Source organism: Barbus barbus, assembly GCF_936440315.1.
Source record: "Barbus barbus genome assembly, chromosome: 8".
Taxonomy (NCBI): Eukaryota; Metazoa; Chordata; class Actinopteri; order Cypriniformes; family Cyprinidae; genus Barbus; species Barbus barbus.
Window position 1 is genome coordinate 13,003,541 of NC_136736.1, and position 17,954 is coordinate 13,021,494.

A 17,954-nucleotide genomic window follows, 5' to 3' on the forward strand; every position below is an offset into this window, starting at 1 on the left:
AGGGATAGTTCACCTCTCGTGAATGTGCGGAAGAGAAGGAATTGTTGATTTAAGTCATTATTTTTGTTTCTATACACAGAAGTATTCTCGTAGCTTCATAAAATTACAGTTGAACCACTAATGTCACATGGACTATTTTAACGATGTCCTTACTACCTTTCTGGGCCTTGAACGTGGTAGTTGCATAGCTATCTATGCAGGGTCAGAAAGCTCTCGGATTTCATCAAACATATCGTAATTTGTGTTTCAAAGATGAACGAAGGTCTTACAGGTTTGGAAAAACATGAGTGTGAGTAATTATTGACAATTTTCATTTTTGGGTGAACTACCGCTTTAATATTAACCCATAATGTTCTATGTCAGTGGTCTCAAACTCAATTCCTGGAGGGCCACAGCTCTGCAGAGTTCAGCTCCAACTCACACCTGTTTGGAAGTTTCTAGTAATCCTGAAGACACTGATTAGCTGGATCAGGTGTGTTTGGTTGGACCTAAACTGTGCAGAGCTGTGGCCCTCCAGGAATTGAGTTTGAGACCAATGTTCTATGTAATTGAAATTGCACTTTTGAAAACAGTTAAAAATCATCACAAATTCCATTAGTTGCAATGCCAGCAGTAATCTCCTGAAGTATTTTTATTGAGTTTATTTTAAAATGTACATTTCTTTCAGATTCATTAAAAAAGATATAAAGCATCAGGGCCTGAAGACTCCAAGAAAAAAAGATTTGAGTAGAAGGGAAACAATATAGGCACAGCTTGGAATCAAAAGACATGCTTGAGAAGCCTGTATCGATATATACAGCAGAAGCCACCAATGGTGTTGTAACACATCAACAGTGTCTTCTTGACTTAAGAATGGTAGTTAGTAGAGCTATTTTATTTTACACACACAGTAAAGTATGCTGATGTATTCTAACATGAGCTAAAAATCACTGACCGGATCATATTTACAACATTCAAAAAAAGTTGCAATGGTAAGGCAATTAGTCTCCAAGAGCTGCGGAACTCCATCTGAAATAAATTATCGAAGTGACAATAAAATGCATTGATAGACCAGTCACACAGAGAATGAAGAAACATAATAAAATTCCTGAAACTACTTGACCGGCTTTTCCTCCCCTCCATGAAGGCATCTCATGCTTCGTAATAATATCTTGCATCGTAAGCAATTTCAAAAGGTTTCTATGAGAACATACGATCTGCAACACTAAAGACATCATCTATAGCTGCAAAATAAAATAAAATAAATGAAATCTGTTAAACCTTTCAGTGAGTACCTGACCTCAGCGCTTTTGTAAATTGATACCTTGCTTTGAAGGAAATTAAGAGAGAGAATAAAACCAAACACATAAAACACAAAAAAAAAAAAGAGAAATCTCTTCTCTGTTAAAAACTATCACAGTTCCTGATTCCACCAATAACATTTCATAGTGTCTGATACCATCTCAGACCGTGTAGACTTCTATCCTGCAGAATCTACACCTTAGCCTTAACATACTAGATATTAGATACAAATAAAGGACACTTTTATTCATGTACATAACACTTTATACAGTCTGCCTGCTGTCTTAAATGCAAATGTAAATGCAAACGATAATCATTTTCAAACAAACTAACTCACCTTAGTAGATTTGCGGCTCAAGCAACTCAAAACCTTTTGATTGCACTACTGAATTACAACTGAGGCCCACAAGAATAAAACAAATAGAAAAAAAAGAAACTTAGATGAGTAAAAGTTTCAGATTATCATGGAACTATACAGACACACACACACACAAAAAAAAAAACGTTTTAGGCTTCTAAAACGCATCCTAAGCACTCACCTTGGCAGTTTTGTGAACATGGAACAATTGTTTAAAAAAAATTAAAATAAAAAACCTTGAGGACAGACAAATTCACCAGACCCGATGCTCCCCTAACCCATGGAATAATGTGCTTTAACACCACAATGTGGGAAAAACAATATCCAAAAATCTGTCTTGATGAGTTGATGAGTTGGGGGCAGTGTGTATCCATATAGTATGAATAATGCTGCTGTTAGCGTATTTTTCACTGGGCTTTCAGCCGAAAAGGCTCGCCGCGTCCTTCAGCCCCTGTGCAGAGTGTGGTCCATCCTACTTGGAATCTGTCAGCTTATACATGAGGATCCCTCGGATCAGCTCTCCCCTGCGCGGGTGCTGTCGTCTAGCAGGAAGCAGTGTAAACTAGCTGATCTGGGAGCTGTAACCTAGGCACTGTCACACAGCTGTATCTAAAATCAAACGTGGAGGCCAGATAGGAGGTTCAGAGCATGTGCAGTGTCCTCCATTCCTCGGCCTCCCGTGAGTCATGTCCGTGCAGAAAAGAGGAAAGAGATGGGTGTCATTTGGTCCCTTTGTTGGGGGGATCTTGCTCCGTCGACTGCCGTCCGTCACTCCAGGCCTCACGTGTGCTCTTCAGTGCTTGCGTTCGCTGCTGATCCACCACCACATAGTCTACCCGCTCGTCTGATGCTGAAATACCAGTTCCATTACTCTTCTTCTGCAAGGTCAAGATATGAGAGACAGTCAAAACAGGAGAGATAGATGCCACAAGTACTGATATTTGGGTAAAAAGTTGATACTAAAAAAAAACTACAACACTTTTCTACAGTATTAATAGTATATAAAACAGACTTTTTAAAATTCTGTATATTAAATAATTATTTTACAAGATGAATAAATTTTCCTTTAGGGATGCACAATGTATCGGTACAATATCGGTTATCGGATAATAATAGATATTTAATTGTACATGCAAAATTACCCTATTTTTACCCTTTGCTATTATGCAATTCTCACATAAAGCTAATCTTTAAAAAATACTAATAATTTAATAACACCGTTAAATTTAATATTTAGAAAATGTTGTGATTCCTAAATTCATTTGTAGCTAGGGCTCTGAATCGGTTAAAGGAACAAAAACAAACAAAATTTTGACTGGAACAGAACCGGAAACAGAAACAAAATAAAATTTTATAGTTCCGAACAGAATTGAAAATTTTAAATGGCCGTTAACTGGTTAATAACGTTATTTTATCGTTTCATTTAATATTTGAAATTTGCTGTCAACCAATCAGGAATTCAAGTAGTACAGACTATGCAAATGTGATGCTGACGCATCCAGCAAGTGAAATGCCCGCCCGCGCTCAGCTGTGAACTCTAGTCGCAATGGCAATGAATTCTGCTGCCATCTGTTTTAATGGGAGGTAGCAAAATCTGACAGGGTAGCACAAATCGTCAGAACACCGTCAAGAGTTTATCCGACGACAGTGTAAGATGGATTCAACAGATCTTATGCACCTGCGGCGCTTCTACTTTCAGTTATTAGTGTTTTAATCTGACATAGGCATAATATTTTTGCATTAAATTTATTTTTCAAATAAAATTTTACTTCATCAGTATTATACAAATTGGCTTATGGCTATCAGACAGAATTTTGGAATCAGTGTATCCCTAGTTTACCTACCAATACTTGTACTTTACATGACATTGTTTTAATTGAATGTGAATATTAATGTGACATTATTTTGCCAACAGAAGTAAAGTACCAGTATTTCAGAAACGGCTGACCAGGAATTGAAACAGCTGCCATTAGCTACAGTCTCTTGTCTATGGAAGCCTGTTTCCGCCACTGAATAGAAAATTAAAAAGTTAATTGCGACTTTTTATCCCAGAATTGTGAGATAGACTCACAATTGCACGTTAGAAAGTCAGAATTGTGGGATATAAGCTCACAATTGTGAGTTATAAAGACAGAATTGCAAGATATGAACTCAGAATTCTGAGAAAATAGTCACAATTGCGAGTTTTTTATCTTGCAATTCTGACTTGATAACATGCTACTACAAGTTATCAAGTCTGAATTGTGAGATGTAAACTTGCAATTCTGAGAAAATATCGCCCCCCCCCCCTCCCCCTCCCCCCTCAGAACTGGACTTTATAAGTTAGTTTGTATCAAGCAATTCTGAAAAAAGTCCCAATTACTTTTTTTATTTTTATTCAGTGATGGCAACATGCTTCCATACTTGTCTGCAGACAATGATGGGAAAAATAATAATCTTCAACTGATGTACAGGCAAAATGCACTGTTAATAAGAGAGGCCAGAGAATGACTATATTCCATCAAGCTGAGAGAAAAGTACATTGCAATCCTTCTAATTAACGGCAAAAAGGCTATAAGAGGTGTATAATCATAGAGCCTGAAGATAAGAGCACTGGGGTCAACATGTATTATGCCTCCATTGTTACGCTTGTCTGACTCCTGATGATAAAAAAACCTCACCTAAACACATCCATCCATAATATTTTATTTTACAATTTGTCCAATTCTGCTTAATTATTATTCATATCTTACCTTCCGAGGAGGAGTCGATTTCCCAGGGTCCAAGTCGAGGTCCAGGTACTCCACCTGCTTGTCTCCTTTGGTCTTCACCATGGGACTGCCACCTCCATCAGCATTCATTGGTGCTGCTAGCTTCATGTTCTGAGATATTAAAAAATAAATAAATTACAAAAAAAGGTTGCATAGAGATAATAGTCAATGTTGTAGTCAGAATTAGTTATTAAAAGATTTATGCTACTGATATATTAATCTACTACAATGATACTAGATGATGTAAGTGAAGAGTCGGAATTTTTAAAATACTAAATCTAATCTACCTATCTATCTATCACTGACATGCGGTCGTTCACCCAACACTCATTCGAATGATTAAATCGGTAATGAGTTGTGTACACATTATCATGTCTGCAAAATAAGCAGAAATAGGCCTTTCTAAACTCTTTCATATTGATCAGACAGCTTCATAATTCATTAATGATCAATGTAAGTAATTCAAAATAATGCTCTATTAGTTCTGAAGGATACAACCTCTCCAGATGTCAATCCAACCTCTAAAAGTTCCATTCGCAAGACTATTTCCATGTATTTTCATGGTATGAGTCATACATTTAATAGTTATGTATTGCATAATTGTAGTTTTCTATACAGGTTTTTAAAATATATCAAGCCTTATATCATGCTGCATTATTTAGTAACTCAATACAAATCCAATCATCAATTGACTGTCTGGGGAACAACGCTACAATGTAATGCATAGTGTATAGGCCTACAATTGATTAAAAAAAACAATACAATAATGTATAGCTATAATTATCATCTTTGAAAAATATGGAATGTAAGCCCTCATAAAACTATATGCAAGTAATTTAGGTTCCAATCATGTTGAAATAAACTGGTTTTTTTTTTTTTTTTTACCAAGACACATGACACATACACTACTGTTTGAAAGTTTGGGGTCATTTCAAGATATCTCTTATGCTCACCAAGGTTGCATATATTTGATCAAAACTACTATAAAACAGCAATATTTTTATAAACACTATTTATAAACAAGATTTTATATATAAAAAAAAACACTAATTGTGTTTTTCCCCCCTAGGTCATAGGTCATCTAAGTTTTGTGAAAGGGATAGTTCTGTCAAATTCTGTCATATTTTACTCACCCTCCAGTTGTTCCAAACCTGTATGAATTTCTGTCTTCTGCTGAACACAAAAGAAGATATTTTGAAACAGCTAATGGTCACCATTGACTTTCATAGTATTTTTAGATTTTCTGTAGGATGAGTAAAAGATGACAGAATGTTCTTTGACAGAATTCACTATCCCTTGAAAAAACACATCCAGAGTTTTTTCAATCCACCTTCATAACCCTGCTCACCTCATCCAGGTGGTCTAGACCTGACACTTCTCTCTTTACAGGAGTGATGGGAACTGTACAGTAGAAGGACTCTTCTCTACGGAATGGAGGAACAGGGAGGAGAGGAAGAGTAGAAAAATCAAAGAGTAAACAGGAAACAAATGGCAAAGGCACGCTGAGAAAGAAGAAATGAAAAATGCGAAATACAGAGGAGGCAGACAAGAGGATCCACAAAAGAATGCAAGGAATAGAATGTTGGAAATAAAAAAACAGAAGAGGTAGTGAAATGTCTCTTCCAAATATTGGCAGTTGAATCCAGTGCAACAAAAGTGTTATCAACAGATTTACTGCTGCATGCTAACATGTTAGCAAACAAAACAAGCCATGCACAAAAAGCTCCATATTACCCTAGTAAAAAAGTTATATATTTAAAATACATTTATTTCATACTAAATATAGTTCAAATCTATTAACATATTTACAAACATATCGTTCGATACTTACTGATATAAAAATCCTTATTAAACTTTATTTGGAGTATTACTTGTGCACAATGCACATTTCTTAATATTAAGCCTAAAATGTGGTTTAATGTCACTACTGATGAGGATTGTGTGATTTTTAAATAATATCGGTCTTTAAATGCAAGATATTTAAAGTGCACCTGAAGTATATTTGCATTAGTTCTACTTTAGCACAATCAAATATACTTTAATATATCTTTAGTTGGACTTCAGCGCTACTTCCGTGCAATTAAAATGCATAAAGTACAAAATTTGTTGTTCCAATTTAGCATACTTGTTTAGTATACCAAAAGTACAATTGCGTGGTATTTTTATTAAGTACATAAAAATGTAAATGTATTTGTAGTATAAAAATGAAAAATATTATTTCAAATACATTTTAGCATATTTATTTTTCACTAAGGGTATGCATTAAAAAAAAAGAAAAGTAAACATGGAACAACAAAGAATAAAGGCCCTTCAGGTGACAGGAAACAAATCTAACAAATGGAAGAAAGACACAACAGAAATAGAAGAAAACTTGGAGGAAAAAGAAAGAAAAGTAAAGGTTGGAAAAACTGCGAGGGGTCCTTCTATCCAGACCACAAAATACCACCACCACCAAATTTGTGGGAACCTGCGATTTTATTCTCACTCTAGACTTTATGCCCAATATATATATATTGGGCATAAAGTCCAATATATAAAGTCCCCTTTTTTATATATATATATAGCGTTGCATGTAGTTAGGACACGGCTAACATATTTAATCAGTATAACTTTTTTTTTTTAAATAAATACTTTTATTTAGCAAGAATGCATTAAAGTGAATTTTTTTTAAAAAATATGAAATAATAATAAAAAAACAACTATTTTTTGTGAACTTTCTATTCATTATAGAATCATGATCAAAACAAAAAAATTAAAAAAAGTTTCCACAAAAATATTAAAACTTTTTTTTAACATTGATAATAATAAGAAATGTTTCTTAAGCACCGAATCAGCATATTAATATGATTTCTTAAGCAACAAGTGTCACTGTCAAATAAGCATTCATTTTAAATTGCAACAAAATTTCACAATATTACTGTTTTTACAGTATCAAATAAATGCAGCCTTGATAAGCATGAGACTTTTTTCAAAAATACTACAAACGTCAAGTTGTTAATGTATGGGTATATAAATTACTTCTATAATTTATAAATGCTAAATTAATCAAATTTATTTACATATATACACGTATTCCAATTGTGAATGCATGAATTATTTATAATTGAGTGGAACAGTAGCTGTGGTGTTTTTTTTTTTACATACTGGTTCATCTGTAGACATATTAGCGTGTTGCATGGTTACATAATTCTCATCGCAGTCGTCGGAGTCGCTGCTGGAGGCAGTGCTATGCCCCGAGGACGGTCTGGGGGCCGCGGTACACCTAGAGGGGCTGAGCAGCAGGACAACATTTACACTGCTGCTCACACACACACACACACACACACACACACACAAAAGAACAGCAACACAAAGTCTCATTGTCTGGATTAAGGCAAGGTCTGAGCTGGACATATTTGGCTGATAATGTGGGACCCAAAACACACTGGCAATCAAAAAGAGCTTCAGTGGCACTGATTCAGACACACTTCCAGCGTTCCAGACACATGAGCCACATGGCACCTACATCACTGTATTAATTCAATAAATAATTCAAGAACACAATTCATGCCTTTATTGCACTGTCATCACCATCCGCTTTTGTTATAATGTGGTGTTAGGTAGTGATGACAGTCGAATCACTTATGAACATAAATTATGGTGACGTTTTACTATCATCACTACCATTTTACTATTATGGGATGTTAGGACAAGACTACAAGAATGCATGAATGATTAGTTATTTAGCTTGTGGAGTCTGTGGTGTGGAGGCCATGCAGAACCATGCTTAAATACTGATCTGTTTGAGTGGAAACATGCTCGACACTTACTCCCTCGTGAAGGACCTGGTCACGGGGGAACGGACCGGTGCCGTATACTCCTCCCACTCAGCTAGAGGCTTGATCTCCAAAGGGGCCGGCTTAACTGCAAAAAAAACCCAGCAGTTTAATGCAGAAAAATGTTCCAAATGACACACCACCCAAAGGTTTGGCCTAATACATGGTTATTATCAACAAGACAAGTAATAATATTAAAAAATGATAAATAAAGTACAATAAAATGGTGTGAACAAATTTGTGTGCAAATTAGTCATAAAAACATTTCTACATAAACTGTTATTATTAAATAAAAGTATTATTAAGATTTATACACACAAATTTGCATGTAATTTATATGGTGGTTCTCTACTTTTAGCCAGTAGAGGACAATGTCTGCTATTTAGTACATAATGGGAGTCAGAAGTAAATAAGTAACCTTTCTTCAGTGGGAAACAAGTATGTTTCACTTCACCCCCCCTAAGAACAAACTTAAATCAAATGCAGGACCAAGTCATGAGAACTGAAATCACACCTGAGAGAAAACTAGAAAGGTTAAAAAGAAAGGCCACTGCCAAAGGAAGGTCAAAGTGATAATCACACATATCCTCTCTCTTCCTCTTATCACATATAAGCAGTATTTGATTTAGTTATTGCAGCTGGCCCAAAACTCTGCTGAACTGAGATGCACTCAATCTGGCAACTGAGAAGTAGCTGTAGCTGGCTGAAACGCACACCAGCTGGTGCCAGTGTGTGAGGGAAGAAAGCACAGACTGATATGCATCTCCAGGGCCCTAACTTGAACTTTTTGGGCACAAAATCTGGCACAAGTGAGTTTCTACTAAATAATATTGTAATATATGGTATTATGATCACTTATTAGAAAAATTGCATTCAAATTTTTTTTATTTTATTTTTGATGTTTCAGTCTATTTTTTTATTTTATTTTCAGCCATCTTTGTACAGCTCTTGTAGCATTTCATTTAGCATTTCATCAGCAGTGAATGGGTGCCGTCAGAAGTCCAAAGATTGATAAACCCACTTGTGATGTTTTTTTTTTTTCTGCTGTTTGGACTCTCATTCAGATGGCACCCATTCACTAATCACTACAGACAATCCGTAGGTGAGCAAGTTATGTAGTGCCACATTTCTCTATTTTTTTTTTTTAGTATATTTGGTATCCGGACACCCTGATGGGAGATACACTACTGGTTAACAGTTAGGTGTCAGTGATTTTTATTTTTTTAAGAAATTAATACTTATTTAGCAAAGATGCATTAAACTGTTTGTATTAAACAACTGTTTTTGAACTTTCAATTGATCAAAGAATCCTGATATTAATAAGTAGCACAACTGTTTTCAGCACTGATCATTATTTATTTATTTTTTGAGCACCAAATCAGCATATTGGAATGATTTCTGAAGGATCATGCGACACTGAAGCCTGGCGTAATGGCTGCTGAAAATTCAGGATTTTAAAATATGCTAAAATAGACAGTTATTTTGAATTGTTCTAGTATTTCACAATTACTGTGTTTATTGTGTTTTTGATCAAATAAATGCAGCCTTGGTGTTGCATAAGTGAGGTGGTTCTGTGATTTGAACATTAAAAAAATCTTCCCGACCCCAAACTTTTGAACAACAGTGTATCTTTGGACTTCCTGATGGCAGGTATATCCTGATGCAATTAAACAAAGCAGCATCAGGAAGCTCCCAAGATTTTATCCAGACACCTAGATTGCTCTTCACACTGTTAGTCATAATACGATTCAGCCGCCCACTTTCAGCTCTTGTCAGTATGACTCAAAAATGCTTATGCAAATGTGTTGGTTAAGTGTGTGTTTATAATGTTTATTACTTGTGGGTCAGTGAGTAGTTTGACAGTGAAAGGTGTTTGTAGAGACACTGATGATTGAGTGTCAAATGTTAATCAGTTAGTTTTACAGTACCTGCGATATCAAGTGTGTTAGCATCCCTCCACCAGTTAAGCACAAGCATCACTCTACCAGATCTTTAAAACCTCATCTATCACAAATTCACTTGCTTAATAACCAGCTGACCAACCATTTAAGAAATAAATCCAACTGCCTTCACAGGGACCACAGTCTGCGCACACTATAGACAAAGCAATGGATAGGCAACGGCATCAGTAACTTAATTATAAACATATCTGAGTGGAAAGCCAAGTTCCTCCATACACTGCAGGTAGTGAATGTTTGTATGATAGGCTACGTTCACACAGTCAGTGTTTGGGTCGGGAAACCATATTTACAATGAATTGTCAAAGTAGCTTGAATACTCTCTCTGTATGAAAGAATATGCAGAACGAATCCCCCTTTTCTATAAAGGTGTAAATAATGCCTTTAACCAGTAAATGCTGGAAAAAGCAAACACTGAGTAATATATGTGGTTATAAGTGCAGAACATTTAAAGGAGTGAATTTGAGTATAAAATACGGTTGTCACTTTCATTATAACCAAACTATGTGCAAACAGCACTCTAAAATATGAGTACTAGAGATGTATAGATATGTTCATGTTATTGCTGATAATAATTATAATTCAATAAATTATAATAAAAAATACATATTTGATACTCTGTCCAAATAAATTCTAAATAAGTAACTAAAACCAGTCATTTTGAATGCATTTATATATGATTTAGAGTTTCATAAATTTATAATAAAAACGACAGCAAGGTAAATCTAAAGGGATAGTTCACCCTCATGTCATTCTAAACCCGTAAGACCTTTGTTCATCTTTGGAACACCAATTAAGATATTTCTTATGAAATCCGAGAGCTTTCTGACCCTGCATAGACAGCAACACAACTGAAATGTTCAAGACCCAGAAAGGTAGCATGGAAATCATTAAAATAGTCCATGTGAGAACAGTGGTTCAAATCGTAATTTTATGAAGCTGAGAGAATATTTTTTGTGTGCAAAAAAAATACGGAAGAGAAGAATTGTTGAATCGTTATTTTTGTTTTATTTGTGCACAAAAAGTATTCTCGTAGCTTCATAAAATTATGGTTGAACCACTGATGTCCCATGGACTATTTTAATGATGTCCTTACTACCTTTCTGGGCCTTGAACATGTCAGTTGTGTTGCTGCAGGGTCAGAAAGCTCTCAGATTTCATCAAAAATATCTTAATTTGTGTCCCTAAGATATAAGGTCTTAGGGGTTTGGTACGACATGAGGGTGAGTAATTAATGACAGAATTTTCATTTTTGGGTGAAATATACCTTTAAAATAAAAGAAGAAACGTACAAAAATGTCCCTAGTTAGAACCATATCATTTGCTGTGTCAAAGCAGCCATAATCTCAGTTTATAAGTCACTTCTATTAAAGGTCTTGACAGCTGTCAATCAAACATGTAGCGAAGGTGTTTAATGAAATTTGATTTATTCTATTAATGTATTCAATGTATCATTCACAATTAGAGCTTGTTGAAACCTTCACAAAAATACACCTCAGAACTGAGGAGGCAGACAGTGAGAGTAGCATTCTGTCGAGGTACGTACCCTTACGCCGTCTTGAGAATTCACCTATGGTTTGGGAGTCGGTTCGCTCAAGACCGACTGCTCTGTTTATTTTAGGGCTCTGACCTGAATTGGTGAGAGAAAACTTTTTTGTTACATGTCTCTTGAAAGAAATCGGCCTTGTCTTCTTCTAAACTTCACACCCATGCAATTTAGCACAATCCCGGCCACCTCACAATCCCCATCACTCGTGCCTCTTCTCTTTCGCCGAACAAATGTGTGTTGAGCTGCTGCCATGGCAACAGTTCTTCATGCATTTAAGACATGCAGTGAACAAGGCTTTCCCACAAAGGTGGGCATGCACAGGGTTAAACAGACACACGTGGGTGAGTAAAGCATTCACACCAACCGACGACACGCCAGCATGTGGCTCAGCCAGACAGAAGGGTTCAGTAATATCTTTGTAATATTAGAAAAAATTAAACCTGCTGTATGCATATAGCTACAAGAAAATACCACAAGTCAACAGAGATGATGGCCACAATTAAACAACCGGCCAAACGCAAAAAAGAGCAGTGTATCACAATGATTTCCAAGACTGAAAGACACTGTTCAGGTAAAAAGTTTGATATAGGAAGAGAGAGAGAAACCAGGCAGAACAGAGACTAATATTTAGACTAATATAGAACAGCCAATAAAAGGATAGAGAGAGGACAAACACACTAGGACACAAAGTACACAACAACTGACTATTAAATGCCACCAAAGCCATTTGAATCACACCATGTTCAGAAAAAGCTTGCAAATACGCAACAAATACAATAAGCTGCGGTTTGAAGAGCAGTAGAAAGAACACTGGGCATTTGAGAATGATGTGATAACAGTTAGTATTGTGCTTGGCCCATGTTTAGAAAAATTATTTTTTTAAGAAGACCTATTTCAGTACCCTACATGCACTACTTGGCCAAAATCATGTGGAAACCCAAATGTCACACCAGTTGTAACTTATAAAAAAAAAAATATATATCTTACAGAACAACCTTTAGTGCTTTTTTCTGGGTTACATTTTGTTTGTGTTCTTGTTACACTGAAATTACACAAATAAGTAATTTCTAATTTCTAACTAGTAATTTCTACTAATTTACAACATGCACATATAGGGTTAGAGATTGACTTAAAATTAGTTGCTTGTAATTATGTATAATTTAACAGTATCACACATTTGTCTATAATTGCATTGATGCTTGCTAGTTATGGATGTCACTGAAATCACCAAATTATATGGGGTTCTCACAGTTATGGTCAAGTGGTGCATCTCCTCTGCACGTAACATGCTGTCTCTTGCATTAGCCAGCGCTCAGAAACAGTAACACGTAATTGAAGATACACAATGGTTTCGGATGAGCACAGAGAGCTGCTGCCATTAATGTTTAGATCAATAGTGCTGTCCCAGCTGGCTGCTGCTGTTTCGGCCTGCTTGAGCAACTTTCAGCATGTCCCCTTTTTCTCTAAGACCAGATTGAAATTCCCCTCGCAGGTCTGGCCATCAAAGAGGTCTTTCACTAAGGCACAATGGGGACAGAGGTGACCGCTCCAGGCTAACGGCGCAGACAGGCTCCCTCATACCCAGGGCTCAGAGTCGATAGACAATAGCTTCTTTTATTTGTGAGGTCACATGCTAACGATTAAAACGCAAAGGTCATTGAAACAGCAGTGCAGACTAGTTTGCTAAGCGAGTTGAAAGATCTGTAATGCATGTTATGATCGCATGGCAAAAAGCAGACTGAGAACTCAATTAAAGGTGGAAGAAATGTTTCATAAGCATGGGCCGGCACCTGTTAGTAAGAAAGGTGGTAATGAGAGTTGCTATGCTGAAGAGATGCAAGTGATGCATGTGTATAGCTGCACTATACACATTAACGCAATCCCTTCTTATACACACACACACACACACCACAAAAGAAACAAACCTCAGGGCTCACCTTTTCGGTCAGGTTTGAGGTTGCGGTCTACGGGCGGCGGTTGGCATTCGAGCATGTGCACCGGTCTACGAGGTGGGGTTTTGGGGCTGGAGCGGAAGCCCATGTGGGCTGGAGGTGGCACCTGTTTTCCGAGGGAGGAGAACTCCACTGTGCCTGGTGTCATGGGCACATAGTTGGGCTCCTGGATGGGTTCTGATAGGCTGCCAGAGCGCTGATGTGACGAAGAGTGGACGCTCATGGGAACATAGTTCTCATCCATCTCCTCACCTCCTACAGGCACCATGCCTTTATTCTTCTACATGCATCCAAGAACAGGGAAGAAACTGTTAGGGATTCTTAAGACACTTGAAAGACAGGACCTAGTTTTAAAATAGATCAAGTTGATTAATTAGGAAAACTTACAAAATAGCTGTTGAAGCTTTCATTAAAATCAAATGAGCAACTTTTATCTGGGGGGAAGGGACGGGGTATATCATAGCAGTCTTGAGATCCGTAATCTGTGAAATCAATACAAAATAAATGTATGCAGTCAAAAAACAAAACAAAAAAGTCACAGAACCACCTTCTCTTCTGCTCAACATGGCTGCATTTATTTTTATTAAAAATATATTAAAAGTAATATTGTGAAATATTACTTTTTTTTTTTAAATATAATTTATTCCTGTGTTAGCAGTACTGAATTTTCAGCAGTCATTACTCCAGACTTCTGTCACATGACTTTCTTGAGGAAGTTCAAAAGAACAGCATTTATTTAAAACAGATTATTATTATTATTATTTTTTTTTGTAATCTGCATCTTTACTAGTCTACTGTGTCATTTTTAAAACAATTTATTCCATCCTTGCAGTATCAATGCATTAAATTATTATAAATATATATAGTTGTGTATTATTATGGAGGCATGTGTGAAGAACGAGTGTACATAAACAATCTCAATACTACAATACCACCAAACAACACTAGAGGGACCCACTCATAACTACATGACCCCATTGTTGCAGCACAAACAGCTTGATGGTCTCTTATTGAGAATATATTGAAAGAATGATTTGACAGAACATAAGAAATAGTAAATAAAATCAGGATTTAGGGTCCCAAAATAAAGATGTCCACAATATTGACATTGTCATACTGTACCTGCTCATGAATGGTAAAAAATGTAAAATTGGGTTACATTTTAGTGCTTTTTAGCATATATTTCAAGCATTCTGGCAAACTGTAAGAAAACCAAATATATAATCTGACAATAAATAAATAAAGGCTAGGTTTTTGCCCAAATTCACAGTGATGTCTCAATTATTTATAAAAAAATGTGTTAAACTACGGGTCAGAAGTTTGGGGATGGTAAATTTGTTTTAAGCTGAAAAAAGCTGAATTTTCAACAGCCATTACTATAGTCTTTAGTCTCACAAGATCCATCAGAAATCATTTTAATATGCTCATTTACTGCTTAAAAAACACGTCTTATCATCAATGTTAAAGGGATAGTTCACTCAAAAATGAAAATTCTGTCATTAATTACTCACCCTCACATTGTTCCAAACCCGTAAGACCTTTGTTCATCTTCAGAACACAAATTAAGATATTTTTGATGAAATCAGAGCTTTCTGAACCTCTACAGACAGCAAGGGAACTACCATGTTCAAGGCCCAGAAAGGTAGTAAGGACATCATTAAAATAGTCCATGTGACATCAGTAGTTCAACCATAATTTTATGAAGCTACGAGAATACGTTTTGTGCGCAAAAAACGAAAATAATGACTATTCAACAATTCTTCTCCTCCGCATCACCCTAGCAACAGAATTGTTGAATAAAATCGTTATTTTGTTTGCTGGGCTCTTTTGTTGGTTTTGATTGCTTCCATTGTCACCATTTGTAAGTCGCTTTGGAAAAAAACGTCTAAATAAATAAATATATATAAAAATATATATAAATATAAATAAATAAATATAAATAAATAAAAAAAATATATATATATATGTATAAAAAAAAAATAAAAAAAATATATACAAATATACACATATATTTTTCCCAGTAAATCTATTTCTAAAGGTGTTGACATCAAATTTTCACCAGATGTCGGTAACAACCCTAGTAATTTATACATACAAATAAAACAAAACATAGAAATTAAGAAATGAAGTAATGTGTAATAAAATGGAATGAAAAGGAAAAAGTATCGAACTACTGAAATTTATTTAATACGCCTCCTGTATGGAGAAACTAGTTGCATGCATTGCTCCGGTGTGATTTTGGCCCGTTCTTCCACAGTGTCTTCAAATCTTGAAGGTTCCGTGGGCCTCTTCTATAAACTCTGATCTTTAGTTCTTATTTTCTATAGGATTCAAGTCAGGTGATTAGCTGAGCTATTCTAGCAACTTTATTTTCATTCTCTGAAACCAATTGAGTTTCCTGTGTTTGGGATCGTTGTTTTTCTGAAATGTCCACCCTTGTTTAATCTTCATCATCCTGGTAATGTGGGTGTTGGGACTGAACCAGCTAATATTAATTTCCACTGACAAGGGCCAGGATTGCTTTCTAATTACTGATAGATTTCTGCTGGTGTCTAGGCTTTCCATGCCTTTTTGCACCTCCCTTTCTTCATGTGTTCAATACTTTTCCCGGTGTCATTCCATTTTATTGTACATGACTTAATTTCTGAACTTATTTGTTTTGTTTTCTTTGTATGTACGGATTACTTTGGTTGTTACCGACATCAAGTCGCAGTGTCATGCATATATATATATGCATGACATAGTTTTTTTGCGCACAAAAACTTCTTGTAGCTTCATAAAATTTCAGTTGAACCACTGATGTCACATGGACTATTTTGTCAATCTTCTTGGTACCTTTAGGGAGGGTCAGAAAGCTCTCGGATTCCCTCAAAAATTATCATTAAATTAATGACAATTTTCAGGTGAACTATTCCTTTAATAACAGTTGAGTTGTATAATACATTATCTATGTTTTTGTGTGTGTGTGAAGTCAACTGACTTGCAGTAGAAAATTGTTTTGAAGACCATCCTTAGGCAATGTAGGAATTGATATCCTCCTACCTTTACGTAGTCGTGAAGAATCCATTGTACCAATGGTGTTGCTCCTTAGTGCTTTGTTCCCTCCTGTACTAGATGGCACGCAGTAATTCCCATCAGTCTCAGACACTGACCGTGGCACTACATATGTGTCCGTGGGTGACCGCTCAGGTGGAACTGTTCCCGTGGTCAGTAAAGGCTTAGGCGGACGAGGGGGTGGCACCACATCTGTGGCCCCTGAAACAGCCTCCACCCCAGCAGTACGGGGAATCTGGTATGTGCAGTTGCTTCCAGGTGTAGGTGGAATATCATAGCTAACTGACAAGTTCCGCAACTGGGCCTCAAAAGAGGGTTTACGACCAGGCGTGTTAAAGACATAGAGTTCACCGGGCTCACCGTCAGGAGCGGGAGGGGAGGACGCCGACTTCGGCAGCAGCACAGTGTCTTGAGAGTAACTTCGGGGCAGGTGGTAAAGGCCCTGTGAGTCGGTTGACAATGACTGCCCGCGCAAAGGAGGAGAATCATAGAGCCCAGCGGCATGCTGGGTGGGAAAGAAACCATTGACCGAGGCGTGCTTGGAGGAGAAGGAAGTGGGCGTGTGGTGGGAAGGGAGGTTGTCATTACAGTCGGGTTCGGAGGAGGTAGACTTGGAGCATTCGCCACGGGCCCTGTAAAGAAGCCCATGCATGACATACAGGTGATCAGTTAAGTAACAAACAAATGGCAGCTAAATATCGAAACAAACTTGCTCCTCATCAATACAAAAGACAAAAACACCCCTTCAAACACATACATGCTACTTTATGCCCTTAAGAAAATTGCAATATGAAATAGTCTTTGTATTTTTAATTAACTGGCAAGTAAGAGATAATGTCAGTTGGTCATTACTGCATAATAGCTGAATCCTGAAGTGGTATATTTTGCAATATTGACCAGCCAACTATATTATCATATTATCACTTATTACACAGCAACTTGACAATTAAAGATGCATTCAGTAGTTTGGTGCAAAGTTAAAAACCACTACTAGCATCAGTGCAATTTACGTTAAACTTTTGCAATACGTGATAGAACATTAAAGAACATGAAGAACTGCGATGACAACTATGCTAACTACCGACTGCACCTTTATAAATGAAAGGACATAAAATATTGATTTGATAGAACTAATATGATTGAACAAAGAGACAACCAGTGTTGGGTGTAACGCGTTACTAAGTAACGCGTTACTGTAATTAAATTACTTATCCACTGAAAAAGTAAAGTAAGGGAT

At 36.4% G+C, this 17,954-nt stretch overlaps 1 protein-coding gene across 10 annotated transcripts in view; it reads right to left on the reverse strand.

Moving 5' to 3' along the window:
• Nucleotides 1–596: 596 nt before the first annotated feature.
• LOC306874133 (GRB2-associated-binding protein 1-like) overlaps nucleotides 597–17,954 on the reverse strand; it is a 78,118-nt gene continuing 60,760 nt past the window's right edge. For 4 of the 10 annotated variants that reach the window (XM_079423928.1, XM_079423924.1, XM_079423925.1 and 1 more), the window contains 8 exons: nucleotides 16,706–17,349; nucleotides 14,051–14,145; nucleotides 13,649–13,943; nucleotides 11,709–11,792; nucleotides 8,199–8,292; nucleotides 5,738–5,813; nucleotides 4,372–4,500; nucleotides 597–2,517 (listed from right to left, as the gene is read on the reverse strand). In XM_079423928.1, coding sequence (XP_079280054.1) covers nucleotides 2,359–2,517; nucleotides 4,372–4,500; nucleotides 5,738–5,813; nucleotides 8,199–8,292; nucleotides 11,709–11,792; nucleotides 13,649–13,943; nucleotides 14,051–14,145; nucleotides 16,706–17,349 — 1,576 coding nt within the window. In that variant the 3' untranslated portion in view covers nucleotides 597–2,358. Of the gene's footprint in view, nucleotides 2,518–4,371; nucleotides 4,501–5,737; nucleotides 5,814–7,533; nucleotides 7,688–8,198; nucleotides 8,293–11,708; nucleotides 11,793–13,648; nucleotides 13,944–14,050; nucleotides 14,146–16,705; nucleotides 17,350–17,954 lie in introns of all 10 variants that reach the window. The other 6 variants (XM_079423926.1, XM_079423931.1, XM_079423927.1 and 3 more) reach the window with 5 other exon arrangements.